General features: G+C 45.2%; 1 protein-coding gene across 2 annotated transcripts in view; it reads left to right on the top strand.

Moving 5' to 3' along the window:
- dgkq (diacylglycerol kinase theta) overlaps nt 1-19,236 on the top strand; it is a 211,730-nt gene that overhangs the window by 12,799 nt on the left and 179,695 nt on the right. For both annotated transcript variants that reach the window (XM_078200858.1, XM_078200917.1), the window contains exon 2: nt 14,462-14,541. In XM_078200858.1, the coding sequence (XP_078056984.1) occupies nt 14,462-14,541 (80 nt within the window). The remainder of the gene's footprint in view (nt 1-14,461; nt 14,542-19,236) is intronic.

Below are 19,236 nucleotides of genomic sequence, written 5' to 3' on the forward strand. Positions count from 1 at the left end.
ATTCAAAAACGCACCCTTCCACTGCTACCCTCTGTCTTCTATGATCAACACAGTAAGAAGTTTAACAACACCAGGTTAAAGTCCAACAGGTTTATTTGGCAGCAAAAGCCACACAAGCTTTCGGAGCTGCAAGCCCCTTCTTCAGGTGAGTGGGAATTCTGTTCACAAACAGAGCATATAAAGACACAGACTCAATTTACATGAATAATGGTTGGAATGCGAATACTTACAACTAATCAAGTCTTTAAGAAACAAAACAATGTGAGTGGAGAGAGCATCAAGACAGGCTAAAAAGATGTGTATTGTCTCCAGACAAGACAGCCAGTGAAACTCTGTGGGGGTTACAGACAGTGTGACATGAACCCAATATCCCGGTTGAGGCCGTCCTCGTGTGTGCGGAACTTGGCTATCAGTTTCTGTTCAGCGACTCTGCGCCGTCGTGTGTCGCGAAGGCCGCCTTGGAGAACGCTTACCCGAATATCAGAGGCCGAACAGAAACTGATAGCCAATACACATCTTTTTAGCCTGTCTTGATGCTCTCTCCACTCACATTGTTTTGTTTCTTAAAGACTTGATTAGTTGTAAGTATTCGCATTCCAACCATTATTCATGTAAATTGAGTCTGTGTCTTTATATGCTCTGTTTGCGAACAGAATTCCCACTCACCTGAAGAAGGGGCTTGCAGCTCCGAAAGCTTGTGTGGCTTTTGCTACCAAATAAACCTGTTGGACTTTAACCTGGTGTTGTTAAACTTCTTACTGTGTTTACCCCAGTCCAACGCCGGCATCTCCACATCATCACTTCTATGATCAAGCCAGTTCTGTATCCACCTTGCCAGCTCACCTCTGATCCCATGCAACTTCACCTTCTGCACCAGTCTGCCATGAGAGACCTTGTCAAAGGCCTTACTGAAGTCCATGTCGACAACATCCACTGCCCTACCCTCATCAATCATCTTCATCACTTCCTCGAAAAACTCAATGAAGTTAATGAGACACGACCTCCCCTTCACAAAACCATGTTGCGCCTCACTGATATGAACAGTTATTTCCAAGTGGGAGTAAATCCTGCCTTGAAGAATCCTCTCCAATAATTTCCCTACCACTGACGTCAGACACACTGGCCTATAATTACAAAGAACAAAGAAAATTACAGCACAGGAAGAGGCCCTTCGGCCCTCCAAGCCTGCACCGACCATGCTACCTGACTTAACTAAAACTCGCTACGCTTCCGGGGACCATATCCCTTTATTCCCATCTCATTCATTACTTGTCAAGACGCCCCGTAAAAGTCACTACTGTATCTGCTTCCACTACCTCCCCCGGCAACGAGTTCCAGGCACCCACCACCCTCTGTGTAAAAAAATCTGCCTCGTACATCTCCTTTAAACCTTGCCCCTCGCACCTTAAACCTATGCCCCCTAGTAATTGACTCTTCCACCCTGCGAAAAAGCTTCTGACTATCCATTCTGCCCATGCCTCTCATAATCTTGTAGACTTCTATCAGGTCTCCCCTCAACCTCCGTCGCTCCAGCGAGAACAAACCAAGTTTCTCCAACCTCTCCTCATAGCTAATGCCCTCCATACCAGGCAACATCCTGATAAATCTTTTCTGTACCCTCTCCAAAGCCTCCGCATCCTTCTGGTAGTGTGGCGACCAGAATTGAACACTATATTCCAAGTGCGGCCTAACTAAGGTTCTATAAAGCGTCAACATGACTTGCCAATTTTTAAACTCAGTACCCCGGCCGATGAAGGCAAGCATGCCATATGCCTTCTTGACTACCTTAGGGGCGACACAGTAGCACAGTGGTTAGCACTGCTGCTTCACAGCTCCAGGGACCTGGGTTCGATTCCCAGCTTGGGTCACTGTCTGTGTGGAGTTTGCACATTCTCCTCGTGTCTGTGTGGGTTTCTTCCGGTGCTCCGGTTTCCTCCCACAGTCCAAAGATGTGCGGGTTAGGTTGATTGGCCATGCTAAAATTGCCCTTAGTGTCCTGAGATGTGTAGGTTAGAGGGATTAGTGGGTAAATATGTAGGGATATGGGGGTAGGGCCTGGGTGGGATTGTGGTTGGTGCCGACTCGAGGGGCCAAATGGCCTCTTTCTGTACTGTAGGGTTTCTATGTTTCTATGTTACCTTCTCCACCTGCGTTGCCACTTTCAGTGACTTGTGTACCTGTACACCCAGATCCCTTTGCCTATCAATACTCCTAAGGGTTCTGCCATTTACTGTATATTTCCTATCTGTATTAGACCTTCCAAAATGCATTACCTCACATTTGTCCGGATTAAACTCCATCTGCCATCTCTCTGCCCAAGTCTCCAATTGATCTATATCCTGCTGTATCCTCTGATGGTCCTCATCGCTATCCGCAAATCCACCAACCTTAGTGTTGTCCGCAAACTTCCTAATCAATCCAGTTACATTTTCTTCCAAATCATTTATTTATATATATATATATTACAAACAGCAAAGGTCCCAGCGCTGATCCCTGAGGAACACCACTTGTCACAGCCCTCCATTCAGAAACGCACCCTTCCACTGCTACCCTCTGTCTTCTTTGACCGACATGATGTGGAGAAACCGGCTTTTGCTACCAAATAAACCTGTTGGACTTTAACCTGGTGTTGTTAAACTTCTTACTGTTCTTTGACCGAGCCAGTTTTGTCTCCACCGTGCCAGCTCACCTCTGATCCCATGCGACTTCACCTTCTGCATCAGTCTGCCATGAGGGACCTTGTCAAAGGCCTTACTGAAGTCCATGTAGACAACATCCACTGCCCTACCCTCATTAATCATCTTCGTCACTTCCTCGAAAAACTCGATCAAGTTCGTGAGACACGACTTCCCCTTCACAAAACCATGTTGCCTCTCACTAATATGTCCACATATTTCCAAGTGGGGATAAACCCTGTCTCGAAGAATCCTCTCCAATAATTTCCCTACCACTGATGTAAGGCTCACCGCCTGTAATTACCTGGATTATTCTTGCTACCCTTCTTAAACAAATGAACAACATTGGCTATTCTCCAATCCTCTGGGACCTCCCCTGTAAGAGTTTTAACAACACCAGGTTAAAGTCCAACAGGTTTATTTGGCAGCAAATGCCATTAGCTTTCGGAGCGCTGCTCCTTCGTCAGATGGAGTGGATATCTGCTCTCAAACAGGGCATACAGAGACACAAAATCAAGAATACAGAATACTGATTAGAATGTGAATCTCTACAGCCAACCAAGTCTGATAGCCAAGTTCTGCACACATGAGGACGGCCTAAACCGGGATCTTGGGTTTATGTCACACTATCAGTAACCCCCACAGCTTGCCTCCTGGACTTGCAGAATCTCATTGGCTGTCCTGTCTGGAGACAATACACATCTCTTTAACCTGTGCTTAATGCTCCCTCCACTCACATTGTCTATCTTTAAGACCCGGTTGGCTGTAGAGATTCGCATTCTAATCAGTATTCTGTAACTTGATTTTGTGTCTCTGTATGCCCTGTTTGAGTGCAGATATCCACTCCATCTGACGAAGGAGCAGTGCTCCGAAAACTAATGGCATTTGCTACCAAATAAACCTGTTGGACTTTAACCTGGTGTTGTTAAAACTCTTACTGTGTTTACCCCAGTCCAACGCTGGCATCTCACATCATGACCTCCCCTGTAGCCAGTGAGGATACAAAGATTTCTCTCAAGGCCCCAGCAATTTCCTTTCTTGCCCCTCTCAGTATTCTGGGGTATATCCCATCAGGCCCTGGAGACTTGTCTACCTTGATGTTTCCCAAGAACCCCAATACCACCTCCTTTTTGATCTCAACATGACTCAAACTATCTACGCATCCTTTCCCAGACTCATCTTCCACCAAGTCCTTCTCTTTGGTGAATACTGACACAAAGTACTCAGTTAATACCTCGCCTATTTCCTCTGGCTCCACACATAGATTCCCTCCCTTGTCCTTGAGTGGGCCAACCCTCTCCCTGGCTACCCTCTTGCTCTTTATATATGTGTAAAAAGCCTTAGGATTTTCCTTAATCCTGTTGACCAATGCTTTTTTATGACCCCTTTTAGCTCTTCTGACTCCTTGCTTAAGTTTCTTTCTACTTTCCTTGTATTCCACACTTGTTTCGTGTGTTCCCAGCTTCCTGGCTTTGACAAATGCTTCCTTTTTCTCTTTGACTAGGCTCACAATATCTCTCGTTATCCAAGGCTCCCAAAACTTGCCATACTTATCCTTCATCCTTACAGGAATGTGTTGGTCCTGAATGGAGGGTTATAGGTAGGTCTAGAAGGTAGGGATGTGTTCGGCACAACTTGTGGGCTGTAGGGCCTGTTTGTGCTGTAGTTTTTCTATGTTTCTAATATAGGGGAAATTAAAATCTCCCACCACAACAACCCTGTTACTTTTACACCTTGCCAAAATCTGCCTACACGTCTGTTCCTCAATCTCCTGCTGGCAGTTGGGTGGCCTATAGTAAACCCCCAATATTGTGACTACACCTTTCCTATTCCTGAGCTCTACCCATATTGCCTCGCTGTATGAGCCCTCCGAGGTGTCCTCCTGGAGTACAGCTGTGATATTCTCCTTAACCTGTAGTGCAACTCCCCCACGCCTTTTACATCCCCCTCTATCAAGCCTGAAACATCTATATCCTGGAATGTTAAGCTGCCTATCCTGTCCTTCCCTTAACCAAGTCTCTGTAATGGCAACAACATCATAGTTCCCAGTACTAATCCAAGCTCTAAGTTCATCTGCCTTACCTGTTACACTTCTTGCATTGAAACAAATGCACTTCAGTCCACCAGACCCCCTCTGATTTGCAATCCCACCCTGCCTGCTGTTTCTCTGAGTCTTACTGGCCTTACTCTCTGGTTCCCTTCAGCTAATTCACCTTTGCTTTGGTTCCCACCCCCTGCCAAACTCGTTTAAATCCTCCCGTGTGACACTAGCAAACCTCCCAGCCAGAATATTTTTGCCCCTCCAGTTTAGATGCAACCCGTCCTTCTTGTACAGGTCCCATCTGCCCCGGAAGAGACCCCGATGGTCCAGATATCTGAAACCCTCCCTCCTACACCAGCTGATTAGCCACGTGTTGAGCTGCACTATCTTCCTATTCCTAGCCTCACTGGCACGTGGCACAGGGAGTAATCCTGAGATTACAACCCTAGAAGTCCTGCTTTTTGACTTCCTACCTAACTCTCTAAACTGCTGCTGCAGGACCTCATCACTCTTCCTGCCTATGTCGTTAGTACCAATATGTACCACGACCTCTGGCTGTTCACCCTCTCCCTTCAGAATGTTTTCTGTCCATTCAGAGACATCCTGGACCCTGGCACCAGGGAGGCAACATCCCATCCTGGAGTCTCTTTCACATCCACAGAAACGCCTATCTGTACCCCTAACTGTAGCGTCCCCTATAACTATTGCTCTAGTCCTCTTTGTCCCTCCCTGCTTAACAACAGAGCCAGCCGTGGTATCACTGCTTTGGCTGCTGCTGCTGGTATCCCCTGATAGCCCATCTCCCCCAACAGTTTCCAAAACGGTATACTTGTTGGAGAGAGGGATGACCACAGAGGATTCCTGCACTGACTGCCTGCCCCTTCTGGCGGTCACCCATCTATCTGCCTGCACCTTCGGTGTGACCACATCTCTAAAGCTCTTATCTATGACACTTTACGCCTCCTTCATGCTCCTAAGTGTGTCCAACTGCTGCTCCAACCTATCCATGCGTTCTATCAGGAGCAGCAATTGGGTGCACTTCCTGCAGTCGTCCGAGATGTTGGAAGCGTCACAGATCTCCCACATCTCACAAGTGCAACACTTAACCCCACTGACCGACATTTCGAGCACCAATGAAATTATTTGAAAAAAAATTATAAAACTCTTACCTTCACTTTTACCTTCTCACAGTGGCCTTTGTTTTGGCTAGAGGAGGAGGGAGGGAGTGAAACACTAATGTAGTGTTTCGGGTTTACCACTCCTTGACACCCAGATCTTCTGCTTCCCACTTGGTAAATGTTGCTGGTCCAACTTTTCCCAGAATGCACCAGTGAAGTCCCTCAGCCGCCTCTACCGGATTATTACCTGGATCACATTCCAACCATTATTTTGTAAATTGAGTTTGTGTCTTTATATGCCCCGTTTGTGAACTGAAATTCCACTCACCTGATGAAGGAGCAGTGTTGTGAGACTTCTGTGTTTACCCCAGTCCAATGCCGGCATCACCACATCATGGTCTCCCCTGTAGTCAGTGAGGATACAAAGATTTCTCTCAAGGCCCCAGCAATTTCCTCCCTTGCTTCTCTCAATATTCTGGGGCATATCGCATCAGGCTGTGGGGACTCGTCTACCTTAATGTTTCTCAAGAACCCCACCACCTTTTTGATCTCAACATGACTCAAACTATCGACCCATCTTTTCCCAGACTCATCATCCACCAAGTCCTTCTCTTTGCTGAATACCGACGCAAAGTACTCATTTAATACCTCGCCCATATCCTCTAGCTCCATGCATAGATTCCCTCCCCTGTCCTTGAGTGGGCTAACCCTCTCCCTGGCTACCCTCTTGTTCTTTATATATGTATAAAAAGCCTTGGGCCTTAATTTTTCTTAATCCTGCTGGCCAATGACTTTTCATGACTCTTTTTAACCCTCCTTGCTTAAGTTTCTTTCTACTTTCCTTGTATTCCACACTTGCTTGGTGTGTTCCCAGCCTCCTAGCTTTGACGAATGCTAGATTTTTCTCTTTGACTAGGCTCACAATATTTCTGGTTATACAAGGTTCCCAAAACTTGCCATACTTATCCTTCATCCTTACAGGAATGTGCTGGTCCTGAATCCCTATCAACTTGCACTTGAAAATCTCCCGCATGCCAGATGTGGATTTGCCCTCAAACATCTGTCCCCAATCTACATTCTTCAGTTCCTGCCTAATGTTGTTGTAATTAGCCTTCCCCCAATTTAGCACCTTCACTTGAGGACTACCCTTTTCTTTATCCATCAGTACCTTAAAGCTTATTGAGTTGTGGTCACTATTCCCGAACTGCTCCCCTACTGCAACGTTGACCACCTGGCTGCTTATTCCCCAATATCAGGTCCAGTATGGTCCCTTCCCTAGTTGGACTAGTAAGTACTCTCACAATACCAGGTTAAAGTCCAACAGGTTTATTTGGTAACATGAGCTTTTGGAGCAAGCCCCTTCAGGTGAGTGGAGAGTTCAGCTCACAAACAGGGCATATATAGACACAAACTCAATTACAAGATAATGGTTGGAATGTGAGTCTTAACAGGAATCGAGTCTTTACAGATGCAGACAATGTGAGTGGAGAGAGGGTTAAGTACAGTTTAAAGAAGTGTGAATTGTCTCCAGCCAGGACAGTTAATGAGATTTTGCAAACCCAGGCAAGTCGTGGGGGTTACAGATAGTGTGCCATGAACCCAAGATCCCGGTTGAGGCCGTCCTCGTGTGTGCGGAACTTGGCTATCAGTTTCTGCTCAGCGATTCTGCGTTGTCGTGTGTCGTGAAGGCCGCCTTGGAGAACGCTTACCCAAGATCAGAGACTCAATGCCCTTGACTGCTGAAGTGTTCCCCGACAATCACTTCTGCCTGGTGATTGTTGAGCTGTGTCCATTCATCCATTGTCATAGCGTCTGCATGGTCTCGCCAACGTATCATGCCTCGGGACCTCTTTTCCTGCATTGTATCAGGTAGACGATGTACCTGGTGGATGGTGTTCTCACGTGAGATGATGGCATCCATGTCGATGATCTGGCAGAGGTTGCTGTGGCAGGGTTGTGTGGTGTCGTGGTCACTGTTCTCCTGAAGGCTGGGTAGTTTGCTGCGTACAATGGCCTGTTTGAGGTTGTGCGGTTGTTTGAAGGTAAGTAGTGGAGATGTGGGGATGGCCTTGGACTATCTACATACTGTTTCAGGAAGCCCTCCTGAATGCTCCTTACAAACTCTGCCCCATCTACACTCCTAGCACTAAGTGAGTCCCAGTCAATATAGGGGAAGTTAAAATCTCCCACCACAACAACCCTGTTATTTTTACACAATTTCCTTCAATTCCTCCTCCTCACTTAGACTCTTAGCTCCCTGTGCAGGGATAGCCTACTATCATAAAAGATGATGAATTGAGACCAATGCAAAGTGGAAAGGTGGTCTGAGTGTACAGGATGGTTGGGGGTCCAGAGTGGTCGTACCACCCCCGGACATTCACAAGTATTGGATGAAGTTTGAAGTTCATCCAGGCGCCTCCCGAATGAAAAGTTTAGCCAAGCTTTTGGTGGCCTCATATAGATCAGGATTTAGAGAACAAGGTGAAATCCTGTTTTGCGCGTCAGCTCAACCAAAAAATAGTGTCACCAGCATTGCATTCGTGGGAGTAGCCTCATTGTGTCTAGATTTCATGTGGACTTTGCAGGGCCTTTCATGGGTCATATATTCAGGTCACCGTGGACACACATTCTAAGTGTTAGAAGTACATATCAATGAGAAGCGTCATAGTTCCCATTAGAGAAGCTTTGCCAAGATTTGCAACTCATGGTTTCCTGGGTTCTCTTGTTTCTGATAATGGTACAATGTTTGCGAGTGATTTGTTCCAAGAGTTTATGCAAAGCAATGGAATACGCCGCATGCATACTGTGCCTTTTCATCCAGCTTCACATGGTTTAGCAGAGTGAGCTATTCAGACCCTGAAAGAAGGATTGAGGAGAATCGCAGGTGATATTTGGGAACCAAGCACTCACGGTTCTTGTTCCAGTATTGTATCGCACCACAAAGAACAACAGGACTCTCACCAGCTGATGAGTAGGAAGCCAAAGTCTCTCTCTGGAATGCTGCTTCCGCATGTCAAAGCGAGAGTGGGAAGGAGACTGAAAAAGCAGGAGAGACATGACTACCATGCTAAGGAGAGACATTTCAACCCGAATGATTGTGTCTACGTAAGGAATTTTGCAAGTAACCAATGACGGCTACTTGGAGTCCTTCTCAACCGAAATGATCCAGTATCTGTGGTCGGGAAACTGACCAAAGAAAACGAAGAAAAGTACAACGTAAAAAAAGCTATAAAGAAAAGTAAGATAGATTGAGAGCAAACTAGCTCAGAATATAAAAGCAGATAACAAAAGTTTCTGCAAATATGAGTGGCTAAGGTAAACATTGGTCCTTTAGACAATGAGATTGGGGATTTAATAACGGGCAATCCGGAAATGGCGAGGCATTAAACAGGTATTTTGTGTCAGTCTTCACAGTGGAAGACACCAATAAGATGCCAAAAATTGATGACAAGAAGGCTATGGCAGGTGAGGAGCTAGAAACTATCATTATCACGAAAGAGGTAGTGTTGGGCAAGCTAATGGGGCGAAAGGTAGACAAGTCTTCTGGTCCTGATGGAATGCATCCCAGGATACTAAAAGAGATGGCGGGGGAAATAGCAAATGCACCACTGGTAATTTACCAAAATTCACTGGACTCTGGGGTGGTTCCCGCAGATTGGAAAACAGCAAATGTGACACCACTGTTTAAAAAAGGAGATCGACAAAAGGCAGGTAACTATAGGCCGGTTAGCTTAACTTCTGTAGTAGGGAAAATGCTTGAATCTATCAAGGAGGAAATAGCGAGACAGCTGGATATAAATTGTCCCATTGGTAAGACACAGCATGGGTTCATGAAGGGAAAGTCATGTTTCACTAATTTAATGGAATTCTTTGAGGACATTACGAGCATGGTGGACAATGGGGAACCTGTGGATGTCGACGTGTATCTCGATTTCCAGAAGGCATTTGACAAGGTGTCGCACCAAAGACTGCTACATAAGATAAAGGTGCACGGTGTTACGGGTAATGTATTAGCATGACAGAGGATAGGTTAACGAGCAGAGAGTGGGGATAAATGGGTGTTTTTCTGGTTGGTGACCAGTGATGAGTACATGGAGCGTAATAAGATGGAGGGTTATAGGTAGGTCTAGAAGGTAGGGTTGTGTTCGGCACAACTTGTGGGCCGAAGGGCCTGTTTTGTGCTGTAGTTTTTCTATGTTTCTATGTTTAAGCCTGCCAAAACCTCCAGTATCTCCTCACTTCCTATGTCCAACTGTTCAAGGACCTCACAGTCAACCTCCCTAAATTCTGGAACATAGATTCTGGATAGGTGCAGAAAAAATAGGGTTGTTGTAGTGGGGGACTTTAATTTCCCTGGCACAGACTGGAAAGTGCTTGGAGCTGGGGTTCCGGATGGGGAGGAATTTGTAAAATGCATACTGGAAGGTTCTTTGGAACAGTATGTAGATAGCCCGACTAGAGAGGGGACTATACTGGACCTAGTTCTGGGAAATGCGCCCGGTCAGGTCGTCAAAGTTTCGGTAGAGGATCATGTGGCAAATAGTGACCACAACTCTGTTAACTTTAGGATAGTAATAGACAAGGATGAGTGTTGTCCTAAGGGTAGGGTGCTAAATTGGGGGAAAGCTAACTATAGCCGGATTAGGCAGAAATTGGTGGATGTTGATTGGGAGAGGATGTTCGAGGGTAAGTCCGCGTCTGGCATGTGGGAGTCTTTTAAGGAACAATTGATAAGGCTGCAGGATAGGCATATGTCTGTAAAAAGGAAAGGTAGGATTCGAGAGCCGTGGATAACCAGGGAAATTGAGGATCTGATTAAAATGAAAAGGGAGGCGTACGTTAAGTCCAGGCAACAGAAAACAGATGGAGCTCTGGAGGAATACAGAGAGAGTAGGAAAGACCTCAAACGGGGTGTTAGAAGGGCAAAAAGAGGTCACGAGATGTTCTTGGCAGGCAGGATTAAGGAGAATCCTAAGGCATTCTATTCATACGTTAAGAACAAAAGAGTTGTCAGGGAGAAAATCGGACCTCTCGGAGACAAAGGAGGGGAATTATGCTTAGAACCCAAGGGAATAGATCCTAAATGAATACTTTGCATCGGTATTCACGAAAGAGAGGGATGTGTTCCAGCTGGAGGTCTGTGACCAGTGGTGTTCCGCAGGGCTCTGTACTGGGACCTCTGCTATTTGTGATATATATAAATGATTTGGAAGAAGGTGTAACTGGTGTAATCAGCAAGTTTGCGGATGACACGAAGATGGCTGGAATTGCGGATAGCGAAGAGCATTGTCGGGCAATACAGCAGGATATAAATAGGCTGGAAAATTGGGCGGAGAGGTGGCAGATGGAGTTTAATCCGGATAAATGCGAAGTGATGCATTTTGGAAGAAATAATGTAGGAAGGAGTTATACAATAAATGGCAGAGTCACCAGGAGTATAGAAACACAGAGGGACCTAGGTGTGCAAGTCCACAAATCCTTGAAGGTGGCAACACAAGTGGAGAAGGTGGTGAAGGCGGCATATGGTATGCTTGCCTTTATAGGACGGGATATAGAGTATAAAAGCTGGAGTCTGATGATGCGGCTGTATAGAACGCTGGTTAGGCCACATTTGGAGTACTGCGTCCAGTTCTGGTCGCCGCACTACCAGAAGGACGTGGAGGCGTTAGAGAGAGTGCAGAGAAGGTTTACCAGGATGTTGCCTGGTATGGAGGGTCTTAGCTATGAGGAGAGATTGGGTAGACTGGGGTTGTTCTCCTTGGAAAGACGGAGAATGAGGGGAGATCTAATAGAGGTGTACAAGATTATGAAGGGTATAGATAGGGTGAACAGTGGGAAGCTTTTTCCCAGGTCGGAGGTGACGATCACGAGGGGTCACGGGCTCAAGCTGAGAGGGGCGAAGTATAACTCAGATATCAGAGGGACGTTTTTTACACAGAGGGTGGTGGGGGCCTGGAATGCGCTGCCAAGTAGGGTGGTGGACGCAGGCACGCTGACATCGTTTAAGACTTACCTGGATAGTCACATGAGCAGCCTGGGAATGGAAGGATACAAACGATTGGTCTAGTTGGACCAAGGAGCGGCACAGGCTTGGAGGGCCGAAGGGCCTGTTTCCTGTGCTGTACTGTTCTTTGTGTTAACCGGGAGTGTCTCGGAGTGAGATGTTGACCCGTTAGAGAAAATCTCCATTACAAGGAAGTGTCAGGTTTTTTAGGGAACATTAAAACTGACAAAGCCCCAGGGCCTGATAGCATCTATCCTAGACTGCTCAGGGAGACGAGAGATGAAATTGCTGGGTCTCTGACGGAAATCTTTGTCGCTTCTTTGGACACAGGTGAGGTCCCTGAGGATTGGAGGATAGCGAATGTGGTCCCGTTGTTTAAGAAGGGTAGCAGGGATAACCCGGGAAATTATAGGCCAGTGAGCTTGATGTCCGTGATAGAGAAGTTGTTGGAGAGGATTCTTAGAGACAGGATGTATGTGCATTTAGAACGGAACAATCTCATTAGTGACAGACAGCATGGTTTTGTAAGAGGGAGGTCGTGCCTTACAAATTTGGTGGAGTTTTTTGAGGAAGTGTCAAAAACGGCTGACGAAGGAAGGGCCGTGGATGTCGTCTATATGGATTTCAGTAAGGCATTTGACAAAGTCCCACATGGCAGGTTGGTTAAGAAGGTTAAGGCTCATGGGATACAAGGAGAAGTGGCTTGTCCATAGGAGACAGAGGGTAGCGGTTGAAGGGTCTTTTTCCGGTTGGAGGCCTGTGACAAGTGGTGTTCCGCAGGGCTCTGTACTGGGACCTCTGTTAAAATAAGACCTCATAAGACCAACCCTCCAAACCAGGCAGCATCCTGGTAAATCTCCTTTGCACTCTTTCCAGCACTTCCACATCCTTCTTATAGTGAGGTGACCAGAACTGCACACAATATTCCAAATGTGGTCTCTCCAAGGTCCTGTTCAGTTGCAGCATAACCCCACGGCTCTTAAACTCCAACCTCCTGTTAATAAAAGCTAACACACTATAGGCCTTCTTCACAGCTCTATCCACTTGAGTGGCAACCTTCAGAGATTTGTGGATATGACCCCAAGATCTCTCTGTTCCTCCACAGTCTTCAGAACCCTACCTTTGACCCTGTAATCCACATTTAAATTTGTCCTACCAAAATGAATCACCTCACATTTATCAAGGTTAAACTCCATCTGCCATTTTTCAGCCCAGCTTTTTGCATCCTATCTATGTCTCTTTGCAGCCTACAACAGCCCTCCACCTCAACCACTACTCCACCAATCTTGGTGTCATCAGCAAATTTACTGATCCACCCTTCAGCCCCCTCCTCTAAGTCATTAATAAAAATCACAAAGAGCAGAGGACCAAGCACTGATCCCTGTGGCACTCCGCTAGCAACCTGCCTCCAGTCCGAAAATTTTCCATCCACCACCACCTTGTCTTCGATCAGATATGATGTGGAGATGCCGGCGTTGGATTGGGGTAAACCCAGTAAGAGTTTTAACAACACCAGGTTCAAGTCCAACAGGTTTATTTGGTAGCAAATACCATTAGCTTTCGGAGCGCTGCTCCTTCGTCAGATGGAGTGGAAATGTGCTCTCAAACAGGGCACAGAGACACAAAATCAAGAGTACAGAATACTGATTAGAATGCGAATTCCTACAGCCAACCAGATCTTAAAGATACAGACAGTGTGGGTGGAAGGAGCATTAAGCACAGGTTAAAGAGATGTGTATTGTCTCCAGACAGGACAGCCTGTGATGGTTACTGATAATGTGACATAAATCCAACATCCTGCAGTCTGAATGCCCGTGACTGCAGTCAAGGGCATTCAGCCTCTGATCTTCAGGTAAGCGTTCTCCTTCACGACACACGACAGCGCAGAGTCGCTGAGCAGAAACTGATAGCCAAGTTCTGCACACGTGAGGACGGCCTAAACCGGGATGTTGGATTTATGTCACATTATCAGTAACCCCCACAGCTTTCCCCCTGGACTTGCAGGCTGTCCTGTCTGGAGACAATACACATCTCTTTAACCTGTGCTTAATGCTCCCTCCACCCACATTGTCTGTACCTTTAAGATCTGGTTGGCTGTAGGGATTCGCATTCTAATCAGTATTCTGTAACTTGATTTTGTGTCTCTGTGCCCTGTTTGAGAGCACATTTCCACTCCATCTGACGAAGGAGCAGCGCTCCGAAAGCTAATTGTATTTGCTACCAAATAAACCTGTTGGACTTTAACCAGGTGTTGTTAAAACTCTTACTTCGATCAGATAGCCAGTTACCTATCCAATCGGCCAACTTTCCCTCTATCCCTCAGCTCCTGACGTTCATCATAAGCCGACCATGGGGGACCTTATCAAATGCAAAATCTGTAGCTCCTCCTTCCGCTCCTTACTACTCTCGCTTTTTTACTACTTGATTATCATGTATTTCCTTTGTATTTGTGTCCGTGCTGTGATTTAAATTGATGCAAGTGGTCTTTACATTTTAACTAATAAGATCTCCTGTACCAGTTTTACATCTGACTAAAACTAAGATGATCTGTAACAGTTTTACATGTGACTAAAAAGGTATTTCATGGAAATGTCTACAATTTATCTTGTTTGTCTTTTCGCAGTTTGTAACTTCATGTGCCACGAGAAATGCCTGAGGAATGTGAAGACCCTTTGTTCATGTTTAGCACCTAACCTGGTAAAGGTAAGAAAATCAATAGATGCAATACCGGTTCAAATTCTTGTTATGACTCAGCATCTATTGAAGAGAGAAGTGTCATGTCCTGTGTTATGACAAGTCAGTGTTGCACTGGAAGAAAATTGTTGCTGTTCTTCATCAGATTATTGTTCGTTTGCAGAATTTAAGAGAACCATCTTTTTGATGGATTTATTCTGTCCAGTGCTTGTCATAGGTTAGTGCTGCTGAAATACCCATACATTATGGTCTTAGAACACAAATAAAAAGATGTCAGAGGAATTTAAGTGATTACAAGGCTATTCGCAACACAGACCCAGCAAAGTTTTAAATTTAAATTTATTCATTAGTGTCACAAGTAGGGTTACATTAACACTGCAATGAAGTTACTGTGAAAATTCCCTAGTCGCCACACTCCAGCGCCTGTTCGGGTACACTGAGGGAGAATTTAGCACGGCCAATGCACCCTAACCAGCACGTCTTTCAGACTGTGGGAGGAAACCAAAGCACCCGGAGGAAACCCACACAGGCACAGGGAGAACGTGCAGACTCCGCACAGACAGTGACCCAAGCCAGGAATCAAACCCAGGTCCCTGGCGCTGTAAGGCAGCAGTGCGAACCGCTCTGCCACCCAAAGATATATACTATGAAAATCTATTAAAAGTACATTAAGAACATAATTCTGTGACTATATCTGTTGTGTTGCTTTGGTGTTTAAATATAATTCATTTGCTGCTTGAGAGAATTCAGTAGTGTGTAACCACAACACCCACACATTGTGCCGAATGTGTGGTGAAAACTGCTAAACTAAATCAATTTTCTTTGAAGAATGGGAAGTATTTCAATTTAAGCAGAAGTTTCAGTTAATAGGAGAGAGAGAGGAATGCTTACCACAGTACCTTCTAAAAATCAAATGTAGACAAATAATTCTCATCAAAGGTGACATTGGTGTTTTTGTGATATGTTTGACTTTTATTTCATGGTTTTGTTCAAACTGTGTGCTGTGGGCTTTGCTATGTTGTGTGGAGCTAGATAACTAGGTGAAAGCTGTTGGTTACCATAGAATCCATAGAATCCCTGCAGTGCAGAAGGAGGCCATTTGGCCCATCGAGTCTGCACTGATCGCAATCCCACCCAGGCCCTATTCCTGTAATCCCATGCATGTACCCAAGCTAGTCCCCCTGACATTAAGGAGCCATTTTCCATGGCCATTCCACCTAACCCGCACATCTTTGGACTTTGGGAAGAAACTGGAGCACCCGGAGGAAACCCACACAGACACGGGGAGAACATGCAAACTCCACACTGACAGTGACCCAAGCTAGGAATCAAACCTGGGTCCCTGGTGCTGTGAGGCAGCAGTGCTAACCATGGATGGCATCAGCAGAGGAGAAGGGGGCTAGAAAGCTAGGTAGATTATCATAGTACATATCTTTGCTGGTTCTGTGTTACGCATAGCCTTGTAGCCATTTAAATTCCTCTGACACCAAATGGGTGATTCATTTACAGATTATAATGTTGTAATTTCTCACCCAGGGGTTTGGGCTGAATTCTCCCATCAGCAAGACTGAAAAAAGAGAGGACAGGAAAAGAGATTTATGGTGCACTGATCCTGAGGAACTGGTAAACAAATCTCAGTTCAAACTACTGTGCATTAATATATTTAATGTACTTCAGAGACAATCTGCACCATTTAATTTCATAGACGAGGGAAGAGCGGTAGGTGTAGTTTATATGGATTTCAGCAAGGCGCTTGATAAGGTGCCCCATGCAAGGCTTATTGAGAAAGTGAAGGGGCATGGGATACAAGGGGACATTGCCTTGTGGATTCAGAACTGGCTTGCCCACAGAAGGCAAAGAGTGGTTGTAGATGGGTCTTTTTCAGCATGGAGGTCGGTCACCAGTGGAGTGCCCCAGGGATCTGTTCTGGGACCCTTGCTGTTTGTGACTTTTATAAATGACCTGGATGAGGAAGTGGAAGGATGGGTTGGCAAGTTTGCTGACAACACAAAGGTTGGTGGTGTTGTGGATAGTGTAGAGGGATGTCAGCAGTTGTAACGAGGCATAGATAAAATGCAAGACTGGGCGGAGAAGTGGCAGATGGACTTCAACCCAGATAAGTGTGTGGTGGTTCATTTTAGCAGGTCAAATAGGATGAAAGAATATAATAAGGGTAAGACACTTGGCATTGTGGAAGATCAGAAGGATCTTGGGGTCCGGGTTCATAGGACGCTCAAAGCAGCATCGCAGGTAGAGGCTGTGGTTAAGAAGACGTATGGAATACTGGCCTTCATCAATAGAGGAATTGAGTTTAGAAATCGGGAGATAATTCTGCAGCTGTATAGGACCCTGGTCAGACCCCACCTGGAGTACTGTGCCCAGTTCTGGTTGCCTCGTTACAGAAAGGATGTGGAAGCCATAGAAAGGGTGCAGAGGAGATTTACAATGTTGCCTGGATTAGGTGGCATGCCTTATGAGGATAGGTTAAGAGAGCTAGGTCTTTTCTCCTTGGAGAAGCGAAGGATGAGAGGTGACCTGATAGAGGTGTACAAGATGTTGATAGGTATTGATAGAGTGGATTCTCAGAGGCTTCATAAATCCATGCTGACTCTGTCTGATCCTGCCACTGCTTTCTAAATGCTCTGCTATAAAGTCCTTGATAATGGATTCGAGAATTTTCCCCACTACCCATGTTAAGCTTACTGGTCTATAATTCCCTGTTTTCTCTCTACCTTCCTTTTTGAATATTAGAGTGACATTTGCTACCCTCCAGTCTGCAGGGACTGTTCCAGAGTCTATAGAATCCTGGAAGATGGCCACCAATGCATCCACTATTTCTCGAGTCACTTCCTTAAGTATTCTGGGATGTAGGTTATCAGGCCCAGGGGGATTTATCCGCCTTCAATCCCATCAATTTTCCCAGTTTCATTTCTCTACTAATATTGATCTTCATCAGTTCTTCCCTCTCACTAAATCTTGCATTCTCCAACATTTCTGGCATTTGATTTGTGTCCTCTTTTGTGAAGACAGAACCAAAATATGTATTCAGTTGCTCAGCCATTTCTGTCCCTTATTATACATTCCCCCATTTCTGTCTGTAGGGGACCTACATTTGTCTTCACCAACCTCTTTCTCTTTACCTATCCACAGAAACTCGTAGTGTCAGTCTTTATGTTCCCTGCAAGTTTACTTTCATCCTGTATTTTCCCCTTAATCAATCCCTTGGTCCTTCTTTGCTGAATTCTAAATTGCTCCCAATCCTCAGACCTATTATTTTTCTTGGCCAATCTGTATGCTTCTGCCTTAGATCGAATACTCTCTCTAATTTCCTTTGTAAACCATAGATTAGCCCTCTTACCCATTTTGCTTTTGTGCCAGACAGGAATAAACAGTTGCTGCAGTTCCCCCATGTGTTCCTTGAATGTTTGCCATTGCCTATCCACTGTCATCCCTTTAAGTAACTCCCGTTTACACTCCAGGAATTCCTCCTCTACGGCATTGTGGCTAATTTGATTTGCCCAACCTATATGCAGATTAAAATCACCCATGATCACCGATATTCCCTTATAACCATGCATCACTAATTTCGTGTTTAATGCCATTCCCAACATCACCAGTGCAGTTTGGGGTCTATATATGACACCCACTAATGTTTTTACCCCTTGGTATTTCTCAACTCTACCCATACAGACTCCACGTTGTCAGAGCTAATATCCTTTCGCACTATTGTGTTAATTTCCTCTTTAACCAGCAGTGCCACTCCACCATTTTTCCTTTATGCCTGTCCTTCCTAAATACTGAATACCCTGGGACATTCAATTCCCACCCCTGGTCACCCTGCAGCCATGTCCCCGTAATCCCAATTATATCGTATCCGTTTACATCTATCTGCGCGATTAGTTCATCCATTTTATTGCAAATGCTCCGTGCATTAAGGGACAGAGCCTTTTAAGATTGTCTTTTTAACATTGTTTGCCTTGCTGCCAGTATTTTTCTCTATAGTCCTTTCTTATTCCCTTGTCTACCTTTTGTTTTTGTCCTTGCTCTCCCCTCCTCTGACTCCTTACAATTTCAAACATAAGACATAAATGAGGAGGAAAGTGAAGTGTTCTCACCTTCAGCAATCATATTACACCATTTACTTTAATTTATTTGCTTTGATAATTAGTTATTTCTCTTCTGCATGGGGTGTTTTCTCCATGCCTTTGCTAATTTAGCTTCCCTTGTTCAATTAATACTTCTCACTGTAAAGGATATTTCATTGCTATTTCCTTAATTACTTACACGTCCTATCACAAAGGCCAGTACAGATGTAGTAAAACTTCCCTCCCTTTACATTCCCTTTCCCTTGCAATAACCAGCAGCATTACATTTGCCTTACTGATCACTTGCTGTACCTTGTTTTTATTTGTTCGTGGTAATGCTGGCTGGACCGGCATTTATTGCCCATCCTAAAGACATTTGAGAGTCACCACATTGCTGTGGGTCTGGATCACATGTAGGCCAGACCAGGTAAGGATGGCAGATTTCCTCCCCTTAAAGACATTAGTGAACCAGGTGGGTTTTTGCAACCGTTGACAATGGTTTCATGATCATCATTAGTCTTTTAATTCCAGATTTCTACTGAATTCAAATTTCACCATCTGCTGAGGTGGGATTCGAACCCTGGGTCCCCAGAGCATTACCCTGGGTCTCTGGATTGCT

This window comes from Mustelus asterias, chromosome 1 (genome assembly GCF_964213995.1).
Source record: "Mustelus asterias chromosome 1, sMusAst1.hap1.1, whole genome shotgun sequence".
Lineage (NCBI taxonomy): Eukaryota > Metazoa > Chordata > Chondrichthyes > Carcharhiniformes > Triakidae > Mustelus > Mustelus asterias.